This window comes from Rhipicephalus sanguineus, chromosome 3 (genome assembly GCF_013339695.2).
Source record: "Rhipicephalus sanguineus isolate Rsan-2018 chromosome 3, BIME_Rsan_1.4, whole genome shotgun sequence".
Lineage (NCBI taxonomy): Eukaryota > Metazoa > Arthropoda > Arachnida > Ixodida > Ixodidae > Rhipicephalus > Rhipicephalus sanguineus.
In genome coordinates this window covers 103113933-103137666 of record NC_051178.1, presented here as the reverse complement: position 1 = coordinate 103137666, position 23734 = coordinate 103113933, and the positions used below count along the sequence as shown (strand labels likewise).

The following is a 23734-nucleotide window of genomic DNA, read 5'->3' as shown; positions in this document are numbered from 1 at the left end:
TTGTAGACCAAGTACATCGATTATTTTTATAGAAGTGTCCATAACACGTACTATCTCCTAAAAGTTTTTGTTTTGCCTATATGTGGCGCACAAGCTCTAAAATAAAATCCTAAACTTGGAAAAAACGCTACATTGGCCTGTGTTCAGACGTCTGTAGCACCCTGAGGTGGTCCAAGAAAAAATAAGCGGAAAAGCGCATACGATTGAGAATTACAACACCTTCGTCCACAGAAAGTTTAATCGAAGTAGTTTTTGTTTTAGCGAAGAAAAAAATTTTTGAAGTTTAGTTCCACCATTGCATTATATTGCTATGGGGGCAGTGCAAACCGACTGAATTTACTGCATAAAAAAAAGAGGTAGTGTATTCGTAGCACATCGTTTTCGGCTCCTTTTGTTAGGGCTTTATAATGTATATTACATATCAAGGAGATAATAAACAGAGGTAAAAATATAACAATACCATTGGCTTAGATGCCGAAATTCCCCAATAATGAATCGCGTTACTTATTGCATTGTTTACGCACACCGGAGGCGGAGGTGGTGGCGCCGGACAACTACGCCACAAAAATAGGCTGTTGTGATCTCATAACAGCTGTAAAGCAATGCATGCCACCAGACAGGCAAATTCTACTTTAACCAAAACCTGCTGTCTGCAATCATTCCAAATAACGATGTGAAAAATAGCTTGGCACATCCCGTCCGTAGTGTCACGGACGACGGACGGAATGCGTGAATACGCGGCGCGTTGTCACATCATGTGCCGTTCGTTGCGGAATACTTTGATGAACTCCGTTTGGATCCGCTATAAATGACCACGCTCATGCCTCCTTTATCCGGTTTACATGAACTCTGAGACTTAACTTATTTTGACGCCAATTGATTCTCAGAGCCGCATGCAATAAGTAACGCGATTCATTATTGGGGAATTTCGGCACCTAAGCCAATGGTATTGTTATATTTTACCTCTGTTTATCATCTCCTTGATATGTAATATATATTATAAAGTACTAACAAAAGGAACTGAAAAGCATGTGCTACGAATACACTGCCTCTTTTTTTTACGCAGTAAATTCAGTCGGTTTGTACTGCCCCCATAGCAAAATAATGCAATGGTGGGACTAAACTTCAAAAATTTTTTTCTTCACTAAAACAAAAACTACTTCGATTAAACTTTCTGTGGACGAAGGTGTTGTAATTCTCAATCGTATGCGCTTTTCCGCTTATTTTTTCTTGGACCACCTCAGGGTGCTACATACGTCTGAACACAGGCCAATGTTGCGTTTTTTCCAAGTTTAGGATTTTATTTTAGAGCTTGTGCGCCACATATAGGCAAAACAAAAATTTTAGGAGATAGTAGGTGTTATGGACACTTCTATAAAAATAATCGATGTACTTGGTCTACAATCGTCTTTTGTAAAAAAATTCTCGAAAACGCAGCAATTTACTCAATTTTACCTACGCGCCAAGGAGTGAAAAATATAAAGCTACTCTAAGCAACTGTCCTATAATAAAAGCGCGATGCTCTAAAAACACAAAAAAGCAAGTTTCGAATGAATGCGTGAAACGGTCCAGTTATAGCGAAGTTTTCTTTCGTACCTGGTTTTCCACCATATCGAGAAGTTCAAATGGCGCTCACGTGCCCGAAAAATTTTTGCCGCTCAAAATATTTTGGGAAAATACTGTAGAACTAATGTCTATATGTGTGTAATTTTCTCAGATTTTTTCAGAGAAATCGATTTTTGTCGAGCGCCCAGACTGGGACAGTTAGCATGGAATGACCCATATATAACATGCCGTCGCCGAGGACCTCGAAAGATGTTCCTCGAATGGTGGATCCCTGGCAGCCTAGCCCCGGGCACAATAACAACCGTTGGGCAAATAAAGTTTATTCAACTCAACTCAACCTAAATCTAAGCAAACGGGCCTCTAGCATTTCGCCTCCATCGAAGTGCGACCGCCGCAGCTGGGATCGAACCCGCGCCGTTCGGGTCAGCAGCCAAGCACCGGCCGTAATGCACCCCGAGGCGGACATATTATAAAAGAGGTTTGTAATATGTGACGTCATGCATTGAAGAATTAATACTCCCCCTTTTTTGGGGGAAAACTGCCGCACAGGAAAGCTATAGAATAAATGATGAATAAAAGGGTCTGTGACATGAAAACACCTTCGCTGAAAATGTTGCCGGTCGTGATTCTGCAATGTGGCCCAAGTCTGCTGCATTTTCATTTATTTTTCTCACAACAGAGGTGGATGAGAAAGTCGCGTCGCGGGGAAAGCACCTTCCCTCGAAACTCGAAAAGGCCGTTAGTGGATATTTTTACGGGGAGTATTTATTCGGTCAGCACTAGTCGAGCTGACACTGCACAGAGTGCACAGGAAGCAGGTCAAAGTGCAGCTCCAGCTCCACAACAGCAACGTCGTCGTCTTCATTCATTCGGTGTCAATGTCCGTGCCAGAGTGACCATTCCATATCTGTGAAAATATAAATAATCCACTTATATCTTCACACACACACACACACACACACACACATATATATGCCATTTTTCGATTATTTCAGACGTAATGACAAAGTTGCGAGGATGCTCCGAAGACTTTCACGACAAGCGCTGTTGTAGGTATTGCTGTGCACATACGAATTTTAAAGGGGCCCTGCAACACTTTTCGAGCATGCTCAAAAAGCGCTGCCGATCGGTAGTCGAGGCTCCCGAGAACACGCGAGCTAAATATTATAGCGATGCGCACGGCCTGGAATTTACAATAAATTCTCAAAGTCAGCTGAAAATCGCTCCCTCTTCTCTCGACAAATGATGTATTAGTCCGCAAAATATGACGCGATTGTCGGCAGTTCCACCATTGGCTGATGTTATAATCACGATAACACCCTCATTATTACTTTCGTTGTTAATTTTGAGTTCAATAAGTAGATAATATGTATGTTTATATTCTGTTATCGCGTTAAAAACACCGAACAAACATTAATATTAGCACTTCCGGTCTCACCGACAGCTCGTCTGCTCGTAGTTGCGTGGTTCCGTTTTCTTCGCCATGCGCAGTGCCGAAAACGTGAATATTTCTGTGCTTTTGACCATCGCCGGTTGCCGTTGAGAGTGGCAGCCGTTCGAGTGTTGCCTCGTCAGCTGAGAACTGCATCGTCGGCACGTTTTCACGACCGACCGAGGCAGGGGCGCAGCGTGTCTCCGATAACAATGCTGGCGTCCGGTAATGGCGGCGCTTCGGGGTCGTCTGCCAGTGCCGTCTTACGAGGCGGTGTATCGGAGTATGGGCCGAAACCGATCTCAGCTGTCATTCGTTCCAAACGAGCGCGCAGGTTTGCTTCCATGGTTGGCAGAGCGATGAAAACACTACGGCGTTCGAGGTGCACACCCAACATTACCAAACCAACGCGCAGTTTTCAAGCACGCGCGATACACAGTGCGATCGGCTCCGCTCGACGAGAACGACGCAAGCCGACCGGAAGTGGCGGCACAGACCACGTGGTTGCGCCCAGACGTCAGAGAGAAAAAAATGAAGAAAAAAACTCCGCCGGCGCTCTTGGGCGGAGCCTCGCTCCTCCATGACTCGCTGCCTAGCTTTCCGCGCGCTCGCGGCGTTGAGTTGAGGGAGAAAGATGCGGAACGTGATCTCTATAATTTGGTAACACCACTTAGACTTGACGGATTCGAAAAATTTTTGCGGCATATGACTCGTGAAGAGTCATACGTCAATAATAAGACTATTCCAATATAACTAAGAAAGGTGTTGCAGGGCCCCTTTAAAGTAACCAGTTACCCATGATATTTGTTCCAGCAGCTGCCGGCCCTGGGCTCATGTGAATCCACGTCGAAATATGTGGTCTATAAACAGAGGTGTAATGTCATTACGATGATGGTGCCTTGAGCAACATGGTTCAAGCTTGTATTAAGTTTCACATCCAGCTGGCCTCGCTGACAAGATTTTGCCTGAGGACTATTCGTAACAAATTCAACATGACGCCACCTCCTTCAGTGGCATGACCATCACCTCTTAGGGAAGGTGAGCTCGGACCTTAGCGGAACACGTGTAGGTTAATTCTTATTGTTGTTGTAACCTGGGAAAACTGAATGCAGTTGGTAATGCATGCCTAGAATGTGTTTGCCATAAAGTTGGCGTTTGCAAATGATCCATTTGCCGAAGTTCAGAAGCGAAACCGAAACCGCGCCAATTTTGTGACCATTGTTAAAGATTATAATGCAAAACAACATACCTTTATATAAACTCTTGAACCTTGTAAATTGCTTTAATGTTTGCTATGACGTTAAAACACGTTTTAGTTACTTAAGGCATTACAAGTTATCGTTTCTAAACGCGAGACGGCGCTATATACAAAATGGTTCCTTTGTAAACAACAGCAGGAGTACAGTGGCTACTGTAGCAGGAGCTACCACAACGTGAGTATTGTCTACAATCAACGTAACTTCTACATAACGGTGAAAACCGTCTTTACTGAAGCTTCCTAAGGCGCTAGTAATTCTCACGCTCCCTTATGTTACATTGTACACTTTCCTACGTCATCGTCAGAAAGCTCTCTGTCGAGTACCGTTAAACCGAAACTGCCGTTCTTTTGGCAGTCAAATGCTTCAGCATTGTTTCGAAAAGCTTCTTCGAATTTTACAACGTGTTAATAACACTAATAGAGTGCGCGAACTTAGGGTGAGATCCAACTCACAGAGCGCTCTTCTGACTCGCTCGTTTGCGCGCGATCTTCGAAGCGCGAACAGAAGCCGTTCTTATTGGTACCCCTCGTGGGTATGAGCCACATTTCCTAGGCTACAACGACAACTAAAGGCGCTCCCAAAATTCAGCACACTAGTTTTCCCGCTGTCATGGACAGGACAAAATTATTCAAGGAAATCTGCGGTCTTATGGTACTAGAACGCGGCGAAGACTGCAGCAGCGAAAGCGTACTCACCGGCCCACCGGCAACGAAGCGGTCGTCGAGAGCTCACAAAATCCTGCGTAGTATCACGACAATGAAGGACTTTCTCTTGTCCCGGCGTCGCGACTACGTCCTCTGCACGCTGTCGCCGGAGTCGCGTTGCGTCGTGGTGGACCGGGAGCGAAGGCGCACGGACCAAATGGTGGAGCAGTTCGCGCGCGACGTACGAGCGGCGATCGAGGCCTTCTCATCTTCCCATAAAAGCGGTGACAGCCTCCAGCGAAGTCTTCAGGCGCGCCAACACCGCATGAGCGTACGATCACTGCTTCTCGACTACCTGTCGACGACGTGCCAAGTCTATGCCGAGATGAAAGCTGCTTACGTGAAGCGCTTGTGCGACCGGCACCGGTGGAGCAGACTGAGCTCGCCGTATCGCAGGTTGGGTCCGAGCAACTCACGTGGTTACTCGAGTTTGCTACCGGCGCCGCTGATCAAGGGCCTGCGACAGCTGTCGAGTGCAGCCTCCAAGATGGTGACCGTGGGCAGCTGGTTCCAGTCGTCGGAAGAGAGCGAGAGTCCACGTGATTCGACGGCACCGGATCTCAGTCTGACGTACGAAGAATGCTTGCAGTTCGAGGAGGAAAGCAAGATCCTCATGGACCGGCTCAACTGTCCGCGAGAAATCGTGCGCGACATCGAGTCGCAGGTGATCGACATCGCCTGCCTGCAGAGGGTTCTCACGGGTCACATTTGGAGCAAGAGGATGACGTTGAGCGGATTGCCATGGCAACCCAACATGCTAGTGCAAATGTGACAGCCGCCAGGAGGACACTAGAAGAAACTGTTGTGCAGCAAACTTCTTTTGGTCGTTGTGCTGCGGCGCTGATATGTTGCCTTTCGCTGCTCTTGCTTTTCCTTCACTGGTTGACACCGTAAGCTGGTGCACAGCTGTGGCAGAGGACGAACACAACGCCTGACCCCTGCATTGTGTGATGTGAATCGATCGTGTTCAAAACTACTGTGACCTGGAGTATAGGGCTCATATGTGCCTTCCAGTGGCATCTAAGTCACTGAAACAGTGTAACAGTTGAAATTCCAAAGAACTGTTAGAAATAGAATATATTTTCTTTGCGTGACACAAAGCAGCCATGATAATTTATTTCAATTAAGGCAATGAACTGCCTCATGATGAGGCATACAACAGTGCTTGTTCTCTAGTGCCTGTCATCTAATAAAATTATTGCAAAAATTATAAAGAGAGGCCTGTAACTTGAGAAAGTTGGCTAGCTGTGCTATAGAGATGGAGAGTCGTAGTGCAGGATAATTACCAATGTTTGGAGTTGTCTTGCACTGGCACTGAATGGCATCGCAAAGTGTGTGATGAACATTGATTGCATACAGCACAGCAAGCACGGACATTGAACACACAACGCTCAAAAATAAGTTCTTTTATAAACAGGTAACTGCCAACACTACATCATTTTCTTGTAACACAAGACAGGTATAGTGGATGTATGCATCTATATGTGCATGTGCATCTTGTGGACTGCTTCGTATCTCATAAAAGCACTGAACATTGACTGCAAGTTGAAATCATGCTTAATTCTTTTGAAACTAAAGTGAGCTGAGAACTGAAGGCTTTCTCATGGAAGCTCCTACAGTTCTCGCAGTTATGTAAACTTTGTATGTTACAACCTTCTCATATTATAACAGTGAAATATGCCAAAGTCGTAACGGAGTGGGCACATCAATCCATGTGCTCACAGTGGCAGCATTGACAGGTGGACTTCATGCGCTCGATCCAGATAGGAAATTCCCTGCATCCCTGGAGGTTATATGAAGCTGGTAATTCTTGCTGCACAGGGGTTCATCTTGGCATTGCTTTAATATGTTGGGACCGATATTACGTAATTGCCCAATTTATAATGCCCAAGCCATTGACTGCTGGGTGATTTTCCAGCCAGTGTCAGCAGGGAAACACAGTCATGGGGCCACTGCTCTCGCCTTCATGTCCTGACACTGTAGGTTTGAGGTAGACTACGAAAAATTGTTGGAACTCCTGCATGTTGCAAGACTAAATGGGCAGCTTTAGTACAGCCGTTGTGGGTAATGTACCTATCATCTCTCACTTCTCTTCACATCATTCATTCAGAAAGTGTACTCTTCTTTCCTGTCACTCTTTTCTAGTGAAGATTAAGATTAGCAAGGTAGGGTGCACTATAGTTTCTCAAGTTTTGTGAAGTAGCAATATGCTCGCTGTCCTCCACTTTGCTTTGTCTCTTTCACCTCTTTCGGGCATCTCGGGTGCCCTTGGATTACACATTGAGAAATGATAGTATAAACTGGCATATACACACGTTTTAATGAATTAATGTGCCCTTTGCAGATGGAGTATGCTGTGCCCAAGTACCCGGTTGTCGGGGAAACTGGCCTGGAGCAGTTCCCAGGTGGCCTGGCCCATGGCCAGGACTACAGCTTCTTGCAGAACATCCTGGTGGATGGTGGCAGCCAGTTCGGTGTCACTGCACTGGCCTTTGATACCCAGGAGGAACTCCTTTGGATGGGAAATCAGGGGGTACTGGCCTCTTCCCTCTGCTTGTTACTGGACGCTGGTCTATCTCTGTGCTGGAATAATGGAGCGTGTTAATCTTTAAGGGCTCTTCACGACCCCAGCTTATCACACGCGATGGTCAGCTTTTTGGTCACAAAATGATGGTCACAATCAACATTGGTTACAATCAGCATTGTTGAGACCACTTTTTATAGATACTTTGTCATTTTTTTTATTGTGAATTGGAGCGCTATGAAAACATGAAATCATTCAGTTGCCTGGTGCACAGGCCTGTAAGATTTTATTTGGATGACACCCATAATAAGACAACAGAACAAAGCTGAAGCATAGTATGGCCTCTGAGACTCGCAGCTGCTCACTGTGCTCTTGACACAAATGCAAATTTTTAATGTTTTTGCTTGAAATCATAGTTGAAGAAACGAATCAGCCACAGATTTCATTTCCGGTTATGGTGGCCGCATTCTTATCAGGGCAGAGTAGAAAAGTGTTTTATGTACTCAGTGCACGTTAATCAACCTTAGTGAGAAGTTACTTTGCATCCCTATGTTTAGGCTAGTGCGAGTAGTAAATTTTAGGGTCCGAAGTGAATTTGAAGCGAATAGTGATTTGGTCGAATAATTTCGAATCAAATTCGAATAGTATATATTACATATTATAAAAAAAAATGAGCGTATTTGTAATGACCCAACTAACCTGCACAATATTTTTAAAGTTGAAACAAGGCATATGCAAATGTCATTCTTTTTGATTCAAAGGGAAGTGGAAAGCAACTTTGAGTAGTAGCAGGATTTGACTTTGGGTAGAATGCAAGTGATAACCTGCAAATTATGTTACTTTTTAAAATTTACCTATACTTAGAGCATATAAGCTGGTATAACAAGCTTTTAAACTTAAGATATGATGAATCGATGTGAGGGTAATACAGTAAAACCTCATTAATTCTAACTGTTATTTCGAAATCCCGCATAATTCGATGAATTTCGGCGGTCCCTGTATTCTGCAATGTAAATTTGAGTGGATAATTTGAAGCGGCGGTCAGTACTAGCCCGGTTAATTCGAAAACTTTAGGTGCCATATGCCAATTCTCGATCCCGATTTAGCCGCAAATCCACAGAAACGATGGTCCTTAGGAGCCACAAGGCAATGCAGCGTAGCGATACTAATGAGTGACAAGTTGAGCACCCCAGCCTCGCTGCTGCCAGCGCAAGGAAAAAAAAGAAAGAAAAAGTGGTCTCATGGTCAGCTGAAATGTGTGCCTGCGGAAAAGAGGCGTGCTTCACTGCAAGACAGTGGTGACACGTGGGCAGCATGACGCATGCTCTCGCGTCGTCAGCGCGTCATGATTTACCCATTCTTTCTGGGAAAATAGAGAAATTAATAAAGGACGGTCTGACGGAATTGCGTGACGTATGCGAACCTCCGATTGGCGGTTGTTCCGGCAATTTGCGCACTTGCACTGCTGGCAGAGTACTTGCCTAGCAACGCCTACTTCGAAAACTGAGTTCGCCAACTTCAATGATCATCTTTTCCACCCTGAAAACATCGCGAATACCGTCACAGCTAGTCATTATTGAATTCTTTATTTTACCAGAAAGAATGGGCGAATGGTCGCATCATGACGTGCTGACGCTGCGAGGAGCAGGTGACATGCTGCCTGCGTGTCACCACTGCGTTGCATTGAAGCACGTCTTCTTTTCCGCAGGCGCGCATTTCAATTGACTACGAGACCGTTTTTTTTTAGGAGCTGGCCATGTTCTTAAGCTGGGGCAAAGTCCCGCGGTGTACACGTAACCTTAGTTCCAGAGGTGACCGCTACAGGTGCAGCTCGCGCGAAAGAGAAGTCTTCTTTCTCTTCTTCGAGCGCCTTGATGATGACATTAACGCAGGCCAAACCACATATATATCATAGCCAACTGTACCATGCGCACGCTCGCATTCACGGTTTACCCGATTATCTCCGAGCCAGCTCCTCAATCATCATTCACTTCGTGGATATGGCATGATTTTTTTCTATTTCTCAGTCCGCCGCGGTGGTATAGTGGTTACGGTGCTCGGCTGCTGAACCGAAGTTCACGGGTTCGATCCCGGCCGCGGCGGTCGCATTTCGATGGAGGCGAAACGGTAGAGGCCCGTGTACTTAGATTTAGGTGCACGTTAAAGAACACCAGATGGTCGAAATTTCCGGAGTCCTCCACTACGGCGTCTCTCATAGTCATATCGTGGTTTTGGGACGTTAAACCCCAGATATTGTTATTTTCCCTTTCTTTTTTTTCTTGAGCTGGCAACAGCGGGGCCCGCCGTTTTCCCGGTTTAGCGGCAAAATTGGGACTGGGCATTGCTGGAAAACATAACCCTTGGAGCCGCAAACTAGCGGGCACAGCAAAGGACCACCTCTGATTACTTTCAGTAATTCAAAGTTCCTTGCATCCTGGTATTTTGTTTGGTTAATTCGAAAATCCGCTTAATCAGAAGATTTTTCACAGTCCCAGTGATTTTGAACTAACGAGGTTTTACTGTATGTTCATTTAACCTTGAAGTGTGGCTTTGCGGCAGTGCGGATATTCCCGGGATAGGGGTATTCACGGTATAGCACCCCTCCACTGCAATGAAACCACCTTTACAGGGGGTTACATGCGGTTTATATACTATGTCTATTTGTTCGTTTCGAATACTTCGAAATTTGCTAGAATTTAAATTCGTGTCGAAGCCAATTAGAATACTGTAATATTCGTCCGAATATTCGAAGTGCTCGAACATTCGCACAGGCCTACCTATGTTACATTATCTCTGATGCCTCCTGTATTGCACTTGGGCATTGAACTCTTTCAGACTGTCAATCGCACAGTCAAATAAGTGCATTATTTCTCAGAAATACTGGAATAAACATTGAAGACCAGGCCATCTCAGAACTACAAAATGAAGGACTAAGTTAGTCTTTCCATTCATTGCATGTCAACTTCTTGCGTAGTTACCAGTCTTTCTCTTGAGTGCAACTACAGAGTGCAACTACAGATTTTTGTCATTTCTTTTGCTGTGCACTGCCAAAATTGCAAGCATTCATCAAAAGCCAGAGGAAAAATTGAATGTTGCGATTTTGGGCAGACAGAAGTATCATAACATACAACGAGGGGTGTAGAATGCACTCTGTAATCATGCTTACAACCGTGGTTGTTATGGGTGCTTGTTTACCAGGAACTTATTCTTAACAAGTACATTTGTCATCTACAAAGGGCCACGTGACGTCCTACTACACCTGGCAACTGCAGAAGTACACGTCTTTCCAAGTGCACGCCGCTAACGAGGTGCGCCAGTTGCTGACCATCGATGCCGGTGTCCTGTCTCTCACCTGCAACACTCTTCGCCTCAACAACCGCAGGGGACTGATTGCATTCCACCACAGGTGTGTACCGGTTTTTCCATTCTCTGCGATGGGGAAGCATTTGAGGTGAGAATTGGGATGATGTAATCCAATATACATTGATTCTTTAAGGTGTTTGAAGTGTCACGCTTACTGATGATGAAACCGTGGAAGCAAGGAGATGCAGGACTCCGCTTGCACCATCACCCTGTAATTTCAAAGGAAGCTGTTAGTGACGTCTTATGCCTCGTTTATTTATTGAATGTGCACCAACCACGACTTTTAAGCACAAACGCCAGATGAAACGATGCAGGATATAAGTTCAGCAGCGTAGCCATTTGCAGTGCAGGCATTCAGCGCACTTGTCCCGTGTTGTTCTTCCCTTTTGTCTCTAGTTTTTCGCGATGTTTATTACTATGAATACATTCAAAAACATTTCTCCACTTGCGCAGCTGCGCGGCGATTGGTGTCGAGCCATTGCAGAAGGCTTGCTGCTATGTTCACACCTGTAAAACTAATCATCAGTGATTGTGCCTAAGATCCCACGCACGAAGCTAGACAAGACGTGGAAGGGTTTGTGGGTAACTGGCAAGTAATTACTGCGAATGCCTACAAGTGTGTCTTTTCATTATTCGATGTAACAGTGAAACCAAGCTTACACGTACATGGAAGTCTCCAAAAGGGAAGTCTTACAGCATGGCCTAAGCTGTTGGTGCTGTGCAGCCAAGTTTGCACATGATGCTCCAATATAATTCGCATTGCACATCACATTGTGTGAAGGGTGAACATGGAGTGCACCCATTACCTCCACCATCGTAAAAGATTAATTAAACAAATAGTGTTTCATTACATTACGAAGTAAGGAGAGGAAAAAAAGTTTTAGTTTGTTGTGAGGAGACCTGCATTCCTTTTCTCCTATGTTTGAATGAAAATGAATTTCAAGCAAGAGCATTAACAATTCTTTTTTTTGCACCTCTGGCTTTAAACAATAAAGTTCACTACGTACCTACCTACCTACCTCTGGCTTTAAAGGACAATGAAGTGTTTTCTTTGATGCTAGCTTTCTTTTTTCAGACTGCTTGATTGTTATTCGGATTTCCTGGCAATAACCTCAGTGTATGAAATATCGATGGGCAGTTAATTGACAAGTGTGATGCCAACGTAGATTTGCTTTCTGCCTTAAATGCATGATGTTTTGTTTCAGGAGAGTTTGTTTCTTCATTTTTGACACTACTCAGTGTAAGGTTAGAAAACACACTTAATTATGATCCATGTACTTAATGCAGCTTGCAGTGTAGGTAAAACATTTATGACCATAGTAGCATGCATTTATATTTAAATGCCTTACTTGTTTGAGGGCTTGCTTTAAAAGGGTTGCAGTAAATTATTTTCCACTTTTTTTCTGTGAGTACTCTTGGCATAGCTTAACAGTCCTATGTGACAGGTATTTATTTATTTATTTATTGAAAATTACCTCACAGGCCTGAAAGCATTGAGTAAGGGGGGTTACAGTGAAATGAGAAGTAAACTCATAAGAAACAATGTTACAGTGCACGTTAATAATAACAACAAAATACAGCACAACAAAATTAACAATGCAGTAAGTCATTGTAATTCAACAGTACATAAAACAGCAGATTACAGCACGTTAATGAAAAGAAAGCGCAACACTTCGCAAGAATATAAAGCTTGAAAGTTAATTGATAAAAACAATCTTGTGACGCTATATTAAAGGGGCCCTGCAACACTTTTTGAGCAGGGTCAAAAAGCGCTGCCAATCGGTAGTCGAGGCTCCCGAGAACACGCGAGCCAAATATTATAGCGAAGCGAGCGGCCTGGAATTTACAATAAATTCTCAAAGTCAGCTGAAAATCGCTCCCTCTTCTCTCGACAAATGATGTATTAGTCGGCAATATATGACGCGATTGTCGGCAGTTCCACCATTGGCTGATGTTTTAATCACGATAACAGCCTCATTATTACCTTAGTTGTTAATTTTGAGTTCAATAAGTAGATAATATGTATGTTTATATTGTGTTATGCCGTTAAAACACCGAACAAACATTAATATTAGCACTTCCGGTCTCACCGACAGCTCGTCTGCTCGTAGTTGCGTGGTTGCGTTTTCTTCACCATGTGCAGTGCCGAAGTCGTGAATATTTCTGTGCTTTTGACCATCGCCGGTTGCCGTTGAGAGTGGCAGCCGTTCGAGTGTTGCCTCGTCAGCTAAAAACTGCATCGTCGGCACGTTCTCACGACCGACCGAGGCAGCGGTGCAGCATTTCTCCGATAACAATGCTGGCGCCGGCTAGCTTAGGATACCTGTGTTCGCTGTATGGCGAGAGTCCCGTTCGCTGTATGTTCAGTATGTCATCAAGCCGTACCTCGGCGTATCCTCCCCGTAGTCTCAGGTTCCCGAGAAACCGCGACACAGAAACCAAGCAGATTCGCATTTTCACGGTAGCTGCAGACAGCCAGGGGATGGGTCCACGCCGGCCCGATGCCCCACGATCCTTTCTTCTAGTCTGTAGCTCTTTGTTGTCAGCCCGCACTCGCTGTGCGCCCGCATTCGAAGAGCAAACAGCGTCGAAGTACTGCCACTGGGAGAAGGGTGCACGCAGCTTTGCCGTGTTGAATACGATTCAAGCGCGAGCAGTGCGAAGAGGCGGTGTATCGGAGTGTGGGTCGAAACCCATCTCAGCTGTCATTCGTTCTAAACGCGCACGCAAGTTTGCGTCCATGGTTGGCAGAGCGATGAAAACACTACGGCAGTTCGAGGTGCACACCCAACATTACCAAACCGACTCGCAGTTTTCAAGCACGCGCGATACACGGTGCCACGGGCTCCGCCGCTCGAGTCTCGACGACGACCGCGCGAGCCGACCGGAAGTGGCGCCACAGACCACGTGGTTGCGCCGAGACGCCAGAGAGAAAAAAATGAAAAAAAATGCCGCCGGCGCTGACGTCGCCTCCTCGCACCTCCGCTCTCCCTCCCTCCCTTCACGCCTCGCGCAGCTTTCCGCGCGCTCGCTGCGTTGAGTTGAGGGAGAAAGCTGCGGAACGTGATCCCTATAATTTGGTAACACCACTTAGACCTGACGGATTCGAAAAATTTTTGCGGCATATGACTCGTGAAGAGTCATACGTCAATAATGAAACTATTCCAATATAACTAAGAAAGGTGTTGCAGGGCCCCTTTAAGAAAATGTGTCTCATGTTTGTGCCAAAATGTGTTAGGGTTACTATCAGAGGTGATATCGTCAGAAGCTTTCCATGTTACGCACGCACTACAAAGCAACCAACATCGGCGATCAAAGGACGTCTTCATGCATAGCATGGAAGTGTAGTTGAAGTTTCTGGTTCCGTGCTGTGATTCGAAGTTTCTTGCAGGGATGGGCGAATAGTAAATTTGAGGCTCGAAGCAAAGAGTGGTTTGATAGAATAATTTCGAATAGAATAGTTTGAATAGCATATATATAACATATTATAAAGAAAAATGAGCATTTTTGTCATTACTTAACTAGATTGCACAATACTTTTAAGAATTGGAACTAAGGCACATGTGAATGTCACTTTTTGTGGTTTATAGTGAAGTGGAAACAACTTTGAATAGTATCAAGATTTCAGTAGCAGTTGGGTGCAAGTTATAAGCGGTAAAATACGTTACGTTTTAAAATTTACTATAATTAGTGCGTATAAGTCCGTGTAGCGAGCTTTTGAACGCTAAAAATAATTAAACTAGGTGAAGATAATGTGGACATTGAACCTTGAAGTGTGGCTTCGCGGCAGTGCGGATTGCCCCCTGGATATGTGTTCTCATGGCATAGCACTCCCACACTACAGTGAAACCATCTTTACAGGGGGTTACATGCCGTCAAATATGTGTCTGTTTGCTCATTTTGAATAATCTAAGTTCGTGTCGAAGCGGATTCGAATACTGTAATATTCGTTCGAATATTCGAAGCACTCGATTGTTCGTCCATGCGTAGTTTCGTACGAAGCAGCTGCCAGCAGTGCATGGTTCTTTGCAGCTCCGAAGAATTGGAGGACATGAACTGCATGGCACTGTCGCCCTCTGGCTCGTTACTAATGGGCGGTAATCAGACAAGCCTCATTGAGCTGGATCTTGCCACGGGTGAGCAGACCACAGTTGCTGATGTTGGGGAGAACGGCTGCGCTGTCATAAGGAGGCACCCACGCTTTATCTGCTGTGCTGACTTCACGGGCAAGGTGTGTATTGTCCGCTCCGGTTCGTTTGCCTTTGCACTCTCTACTTTGAATGATCATGACTGCTGCTGCTGGCCGATGAACGTTGGGCTTTTCACTCATACTATTTGGTGTGATCCGACATGGCTGGAAACAAGAACTTCTTTAGCGGAAGTCTTTTGCACATACCTAATACATTCTGATGCTCCACAGTGCTATTTCAGAAGAAGCTTTGAAAGGTACTTGCCAGACCCTGGCTATGGCGATGAGAGTGTTTGGAAACAACAGCAATGAGAGTATTTGAAGATGCTATGATATTTAAGGAACCCATTTGAAGGTGAAAAAAACATACATAGGCATATATGAGTACGAGTGCCAGAGGGTTGATAGTAGGCACCAGGCACACAATAGGTCACGTGCCAGTCTGTGGAGCTAAAAGAGTGTCACTTTTGTCACAGAAGAAATAATGTTTGTTAAGATGTAAAGCATACTTGCAAATTGTTAAGGTGTACATGTTCAGGTAAAGCTCAGGAAGGAGTATGTGCCTGTTTCCATTATTTTGGGGCGAGATCCCTCAGGTATTGCTCTAATCTCAAGATGTGCTATAGTAGATAACAGTTTGTTTCTTCAGTGCTCATTCTTTCAGGGTACCACTCGCACTTTGTTTCCAGTTTGCATGGGAAATCCTTCTTGGGTGCAGGCTAAGAATACATGTGTCAGCAGAAGACTGTACAGAAACCATAAAGCAGATAAAGTGGAACATTCTTACAAAGTGAAACATTCGTCTATGTGAAGTTCGGTTTATCATGCACGCATGCTGTAAATGTTATGAAGACCTTATTACTTGCGCTTAATTGGGCAATATGTTTTGTGCTTCAGGTTGCACTGCGGGACCCGTCAACTTTTAAGGTGGAGTACACATTAGAATCACTTTCGGAAACTGGTGTGCTGTCTGACTTTGATGTGCTTGGGAACATGGTCGTCACATGTGGCTTTACCAACAGGCAAGTAATTCGCTGCTGCTGTTCCAAATATGTGTTGCCAAGAAGCAAAAGACAACAGTAGTAGAGGCCCCGCATGAATGAAATCGACCTTGTGTCATTGCAAGCGGTTGGTACTAATTTAAAGTAGGTAAGGAGGAAACTCCTCAAATAATCATGTATTTATTGACATTTCTGAGAAATACAGTAGAACCTCGTTCATACGTTTTTGATAAAAACGCGGGAAAAAACGTATCGTCCGGGAGAACGTATAATCCAAATTTATTAAAACATTGTGCAGCTTCTCTTAATAACGATATTGCAAAACGTTGGCATCGGGAAATCGTACAAAATGGGAACATATCGACGAGGTTCTACTGTATTTGGTTGCATTGCAAAACACCTTGATCAATTAACTTTACGCAGTTATTTCTTCAAAGAAGATTAAGCCTCTGAAATAAAGGAAATGACACTTGACAATGTTCCTACGTGTGGATTCGAGTTTATTTTCAGCTATTGTTAAATGTTGCTTCAACTCTTAAATCTTGCTGAAATTAACCCTTTTTTTTGTTTATGTTTCTGTATCTTTTAACTGTCATATTTGTTACTATGCATGATTTTTTTATGCGTTGCAGTGTAGTGCCTATTACTGCTGCATGGTACATAGTGTACAGCCTCTCAATTTTTTAACATCGCACAAGTGTAGACCCGAGGATACGGCAACGTCTGATATCGGTGAGAAGCAACGAGATCAGTGACATAACGATCAACTTCACAATGGCTTTCAGAGCACATGATCACGCAGATAACGCTGGCAGGATGTAACTATCTTTAGGTAAACAGCGTAGCAAATGGCATTCACACATGGGTGTGCGTTGCGCGCTTTTGCTTCTATAGCAGATCTCGTTGCTTCTTGCCAATATTGGATGCCACAGTGTCTCAGGTTGTATGCTCGCGCAATATTATTAAAAGATAGCAAGGATGTGCATAGTATAGCAATACGGAGAACTGACCTGCCGCTCAGGTGTCTGTATGCAATTAATTGAATTGCGTGTTTGTCTTTAATTCTTTGGCTTTCTTTGTTCTTGTGAGAAAAATAAGCAACAGCAACAGTAAGTTTAGGTTGCAGTACCAATAGCACAGGTTCAGAGTCAGCATTTATTTGTTGCAAACTTCTTCTCATTTTTTTTTAAATTTGCAACAGACATGGTACGCTTGCGGTGGATCCATTCATAAAAGTCTACGACCTGCGTGTCATGCGTGCTGTGGCACCAATCCAGATGATGTTCCCACCTTTGTTGCTGCGCTTTGTTCCCGCCTTCACTTCTCGCCTCTTCGTTGTGTCTCAGGTGTGTGCACTTGCTTCACTCTATGTGTTTGATTACGTAGTCTTTCATTTTTTTTACATGCATACAGCATTATGTGGAAGTACTTCTTGTTGTGTGACTTGTTTGCAACTGCTTGCAACTGTTGCATCATTTTAGTAGAGGATCCCGTACACTTGAGCAAAATGGCATTGTTGTAAACAGGAAGATGTAAAATGTAAATGACATAATGTGCCTTGCATGACCTCAATGTCATGTCAAAACAGAGCTTGCAGGTCTTTTCAAAGAGCAGCTTGTGTCCTGTGACATTGTTTAATTGAGTGCTTTACACTGTGCCTGTATATACTGTCCTATGTCAGCCTCATGATGTCTCTACCGTGCACACATAAATAGTGAGAGCTGTGTGTTCAAGCTTAGGAAGCTTCAGGGCTGCGACAGTCATGACCTTGTTCAAGGTGCACTGCTACAAATGTTGATCTTAACCATGAAGGCAACAACTTGTATTTCGTGTATGTAAATATTGCATCATCTAAGATTTGTCTTTGTGGAATATGCAAATGATAGAGCTAATGCTGTTTTATAGGGAGAGGTTGTATTCACTTTTGTTGTGAGTAAAAAAAGGTAAAAGAAAATAGCAGGAGAGAATTCAGTAAACCACCTTTAGAAGATGCCCAATACCTCCTTGAACTACAGGAAAGCTGTTGTTGAGGGCTTGAGAAGGGAAGACAAAACGAAAGTAAAAGAGGGGAAAAAAAACACAAGAAAGCATATCAAAAGATTCGTAAAAGGTAATGAGGAAGCTCTGAAGTAGCTACCATAGTTGGGGCTTATGTGAAAGAAAATGTAGTACGCACCCCAAATAAAGAGTGAGAAAAACCACTGCGAGGAATCAAAGAACCACCCACAGCCAATAAATCCTCACAAGAGGCTATGCTTCGTTTGAAATTTCTCTTCTGTTTTTTAAAAAGTGATTTCACTACATCACATGTCACTGCATCAGCTTCAGCGAACGTCATGCAGCACTCCTGTTTGCAAATATCTTCCACAATGACACTAGAGCTAGACATAAGCATATAAAACTGATTTTAAAAAAAAGAAGTTTTTTTTGTGCATTAAACTAATGGTTAACTATTGGATATTTACTTGGCCTGCCATAGCTTAAGCTTCACCCCTACTATTTGAAGGCGGTTAAAACTTCACGGTACTAAACCATACTTATTTTGCGATGGAGGCTGTGTAGAGCTTCTGTGTTTTAGGAAGTCACTTGAAAGAAGGGAAGTGAATTAGGGACACATTTTTTTGTTAGACAGTACCATCTGAAGCTAGTGGATAATGAAGAAACAGAAAGAATAGAGGGTGTTATTTGCAGCTTGTTTTTTTTTCTTTGGTTTGTTAATTGAAGCATAGTAATTATGAGATCAAGTGAAGTGAAAGTGGACAAAAAAATAAAACTTGCTGCTGGTGGGGACTGAAACCAAAACCAAGACCACCATACGTCTTACGTATGGTGGTGGATGTTCCATATTTGCTGCCATGGCCACAAGTGGCGCTGGCTAACAGTGCCAGGGTCACACATCCATAAATACCCAAGGAAGTGGACGGGGGAACAGCCACTACCCTAGCATGACTGGTGTGTTGTACAATGCCTGCGTAGGCTTGTGCATAGGCTTGTGCGAATAGTAAATTTTAGGTTCGAAGCAAATTTGAAGCGAATAGTGATTTTGGTCGAATAATTTTGAATGGAATTCGAATAGCATATATTGCATATTATAAAGAAAAATGACCATATTTTTCATGATCCAATCAACCTGCACAATTTTTTTTTTAATTGTAACAAAGCATGTGCAAATGTCATTCTTTTTGGTTCAAAGGAAGTGGAAGCAACCTTGAATAGTAGAAGGATGTTACTTTCGGTAGAATGCAAGTGATAACCTGTAAAATATGTTACGTTTTAAAATTTACTATGCTTGGAGCATATTAGCTGGTATAACAAGCTTGTAAACTTAAAAAATTATGAATCAATGTGAGGGTAATATGTTCATGTAACCTTAAAAGGGGTCTTCGCGGCAGTGCGCATTTTTCCTGAAAAGGTGCATTCATGGTATAGCACTATTCCACTGCAGTGAAACCACCTTTACAGGGGGGGAAGGGGGGTTACATGCGGACTAATATGGGGAACCAGCGCTGGAGTTTCCGCGGACAGGGTGCGCCGCCCTGCCGGGCACGAGCGGAAACACTCGGGCATACAAACAAATACGAGTGGCTGCTAACGTGAACCATTCCGCTGTGCGCTATCATCAAACGAGGAAAAAGAAGCGTCGAGACCTGCCGTATTGTTGTATTCACAAATGCCACAATCAAAAATGTCTTAATAACTTCGGCCTTGCTTTCCATCGATGCACATGGGTTGGCGCTCTGGAAAACGTCACAAATCTCTTATTTGAAACTGGCCTTGAAAAAGTTAAAGGAAGCACATGACAGCTTAGGTTGCGTAAGCATCACGCCGTACATTACACATACCGTATTTACTCGATTGTAACATGACCACAATTGTAACGCCGGGGGTGACATTTCATTACGTTCAGCACGAAAAAAATGGAATTTCGGTATTTGATTGTAACGCGAAGGTCGACTTTCGGTTGCGAAAATCTAGAAAAAAACTCACGTTACATTAGAGTAAAACGGTATTATACGTCACTGTCACGTGTACAGCTCTAGACCGGTTACAAATCCATGACCGCTAGAAAAACCGTGTTGTCTACGCATGTTCAATTGCTGATCACTCACCACTAGGTTCCTCAAAGGCATTTTTTTTAGGTATCAGGCTTAGGCGACGGCCGATCGCAAGTTTGCAAACGGTCTGCAGACGATGGCGAGTCGACGTCGTCCGCAAACACCACTGATCTCCACTTTACACCGGCCTTTTTACATTTATTTCACGCTTCACCATCAGCTTCAAAAACTTTGTTTTTAAGACTGCAATACGCGCATTTAGTGGGCACATGCAAGCCGTTAAAAACACCGTAAAGGAAAGCGTGTAGCGAAACAGCTTCTGTAATATAGTACCAGAGCTGGAACTAGAGATTACGTAAATGTGATATGCTCGCTCAAAACAGCTGTCACTCACTGGTCTGAATGTTCTCAGTGCTGCCTGAGGCACTAATGTTACTTCAAAGCGGGCGCACAACGAGCACACTGCATACACCGTCGAGCTTGCTAGCCCAATTTGAACAAACTTACGTGTAAGCTTACGTCACACGGTGCTTGACACTTCACCGAAAGGCCACAATCGCTGTCTCTGCGAAAAACAGCTTCTTCCAGGTCATAGACATACTTCGCATTGGGCAGCTTCCGTCCTTTGGTCAGCACACTCTCGCGAAGGTACCCGTCCGCACACATCACATCACTGAAACCGCAGCGGAGCAGTGATGCCACCGGAATCGGTGGCATCGCTGCTCGCCCGCTGCGCCACAGTGCAGCGAAATGTCCCGATCTTCGCTAGCCTTGCGCGTTTCAAGGTAAACAACGCACGTCGAGCAAAAGCCGCGGTAGTGTCGAATGACATTCAGCATGCGTTTGAACGTGCCACGAGGTATGTGAGGGCACGTTGAAACGTGCCGTCCTACGCCTCGCGGCGGCTCTGTATTACTAGATGTTTCTCAGCTAGCTCGCCAGAGCGGCGCAGCTTGTACATTTTAGGCGCGCCACCTGGGCAGCGCTGGCTACCAATACAGTCGATGTCCGATTTCCCAGACGCCCGAAATTCCGGACATGCCTGATTTCGCGGACTCATCTGTGGCACCGTCAAGTTCCCCATAGAGTCAATCTATTAAAAAGTCCGAAATTCCGGACGCTTATAGCCTTCGCCATCCAATTTCCCGGACTTTTTACTGTTAACCGCCGACCCAAAGTCACCACCGACGCCGCAATTTTGGTTGTTTTCATATCCTCGAACCCACCATACTCGCATCGCAGATGTGGCCAGCAACACCGCCGCACCGCGCCGCGGCTGCCGTAACCTCGAAACCGCACGTGTCAATCTGTTGCCGGACGTAGCTTAGCCAAGCCCAACCTCACTGTGTTCGTTTACGTGTTGTTTTGTCAGCTCTGCCAGCTCTGCGGTCGTGTCTGCGGTTGATCGTTTGCTGCTGCACGCTATCTTCAGTGATCACGTTTCCCGACCTTCAGCATCCACCGAGTTCCTAGCTGTTTTGTGCTGCGCTTTTCGTCGAGCGGATTCGCTGTTTACAGCGATGGCACCGACTGCTCCTTCGTCTTCGTCCGCGCCTTCGAAGCGCACAAAGCCCCCTCGTAGGCTCACGATGGAGAAGAAAGCCGCCATCATTGAACAAGTCCAAAGCGGTCGGTCGCAGACAGAGGGGGGGAGGGAGTTCGGAATTTCGAAGCAAACTGTTTCGGACTTCAAAAAGAAAAACCAAAACAAGGTGAAGATCTTGGAAGTGGCTGCCAAATCAACCGGGGCTGGAAAGAAGAATGCGAGTCAGGGTGTTTACCCGCAGCTCGAGGAAGCGCTCCTCGTGTGGCTCAGTGCCATGATCACTAAGAAAATCCCGGTGTCAGGCGACATCCTGAAGCAGAAGGCGGAGGTTTTCGCGCTTCAGATGAACACGAAGGACTTCAAGTTCAGCGATGGATGGCTTCGCAATTTCAAGAGCCGCAATGACTTGAAGTTCAAGAAGATGTGCGGAGAAAGCAGCGCCGTCGACGATTCCGTTGTCGCCGAATATCGGGATGGAAAGCTGCAGTCCTTGCTTCAGCAGTTTCCACCTAAGGATATTTTCAACTGCGACGAAACTGGACTGTTTTACAAGCTGCTGCCAGAGAAAACGCTTGCATTTGCTGGTGACCCCTGCCACGGCGGCAAGCACAGCAAGGAGCGGCTCACTGTCCTCGTTGGCAGCAACATGTCAGGCAGTGAGAAGCTTCCGTTACTAGTAATAGGCAAGTCGAAGCATCCAAGATGTTTCAAGGGGGCAGTAACTCTGCCTGTTCTCTATGAAGCTAACAAGAAGGCGTGGGTAACGCAGCAGCTATTCGAAGCATACGTGCGCAAGCTGGACAGAAGGTTCGAGCAGCAAAATCGAACAGTTCTGCTGTTTGTGGATAACTGCGCTGCGCATGGCCACATCAAGGACCTAAAGGCTGTACAGATTGAATTTCTGCCGCCGAACACCACAGCAATCCTGCAGCTGATGGACCAAGGCGTGATTCGTAACTTGAAGCGTCATTACAAATCACGCGTGCTCAGCCGCATGGTGCTCTGCTCCGACAGCGGGAAAAGCTACGCTGTTGACCTCACGTCTGCCGTCGGCATGCTAGCGGAATCGTGGAAGGCGGTTACGCAAGAGACTCTGCGGAACTGTTTTCGCCACGCAGGCTTCACACTCGACGCCGAGACGGCCGTCTCGCCCCAAGTGGACAGCGTGTGTGACGAACTGCCATCCGCGGACGTTGCCTTCGACGATCTGCGCGCTGCCGGCGTGTCGATTCCAGCCGGGATAACCTTTGAGGGCTTCGCCGACGCTGACAAAGACCTCGAGCTATGTGCGGAGTTGACCGATGACGAAATCATTCGTCAAGTTACGGAGGATTCCGACGACTCCGACACCGAGAACGAAGAGCCAGCTCCTACACAGCCAACGAGCTCGGAGTTGACGCGAGCACTGATGACACTGTCATCGGTGTACAGCGGCAACATGACGTTGACTGAAATTGAGGCAGACATGATCGCGGGCAAGCGGACCGTGCTAAAGAAAATAAGCGACTTCTTTGCGCCCAAGTGCTGACCTATGAGGTAGCGCCGGCCACGTCGTTTTTTTTTTTTTATAAACGGCTCTTTTCAGAGCCACCTAAACGATGCATTGGCTGAATTGCAATGGGAATCTTGTACTCCGGCCGTGACCCTCTCCGTCAGCGAAAAATACCTACCAAAAAGGTGCATTTTCACGTGCATTCGTTTTTCCGGACTGCCCGATTTTCCGGACGTTTTCGCAGTCCCTTGAGGGTCCGGGAAATCGGACGTCGACTGTACACCTATTCGTTCATTTCGAATACTTTGAAATTTCCAATAATTTAAATTCGAATCGAAGCGATTTCGAATACTGTAATATTCGTTCAAATATTCGAAGAGCTCGAATATTCGCACAAGCCTAGTATTGCGGTTCAGTTCCCACCAGTGGCAAATCATCAGCTTTAATTTTCATTCATCCAACAATTGCTACAAGGCAGTTAAACACCTCATATGCTCTCCTTGGCTTCAATATCTATCGGATTCTCATAGAATGGTTGTGGAAAGTTGTATATATATTTTTTGTCTGTGTGATGTGCGCTACGTACATTTGCATCTTGACCCT

At 45.0% G+C, this 23734-nt stretch overlaps 2 protein-coding genes across 2 annotated transcripts in view; both read left to right on the top strand.

Annotated features, from left to right (window-relative positions):
* Positions 1-4419: 4419 nt before the first annotated feature.
* LOC119386875 (PAN2-PAN3 deadenylation complex catalytic subunit PAN2) overlaps positions 4420-23734 on the top strand; it is a 72964-nt gene continuing 53649 nt past the window's right edge. The window contains exons 1-6 of the mRNA XM_049413273.1: positions 4420-4431; positions 7306-7494; positions 10722-10891; positions 14881-15079; positions 15935-16059; positions 17240-17384. Of these exons, the coding sequence (XP_049269230.1) occupies positions 7306-7494; positions 10722-10891; positions 14881-15079; positions 15935-16059; positions 17240-17384 (828 nt within the window). The 5' untranslated portion in view covers positions 4420-4431. The remainder of the gene's footprint in view (positions 4432-7305; positions 7495-10721; positions 10892-14880; positions 15080-15934; positions 16060-17239; positions 17385-23734) is intronic.
* On the top strand, positions 4821-5872 carry LOC119386876 (syntaxin-18). The gene has a single exon (XM_037654148.2). It carries the CDS (start codon positions 4867-4869, stop codon positions 5731-5733), a length of 867 nt encoding a protein of 288 aa, XP_037510076.1. The 5' UTR covers positions 4821-4866; the 3' UTR covers positions 5734-5872.

Excerpts from the sequence above, each read along its gene's own strand:
- LOC119386876 (XM_037654148.2), top strand. The coding sequence starts at position 4,867 with ATGGACAGGACAAAATTATTCAAGGAAATCTGCGGTCTTATGGTACTA.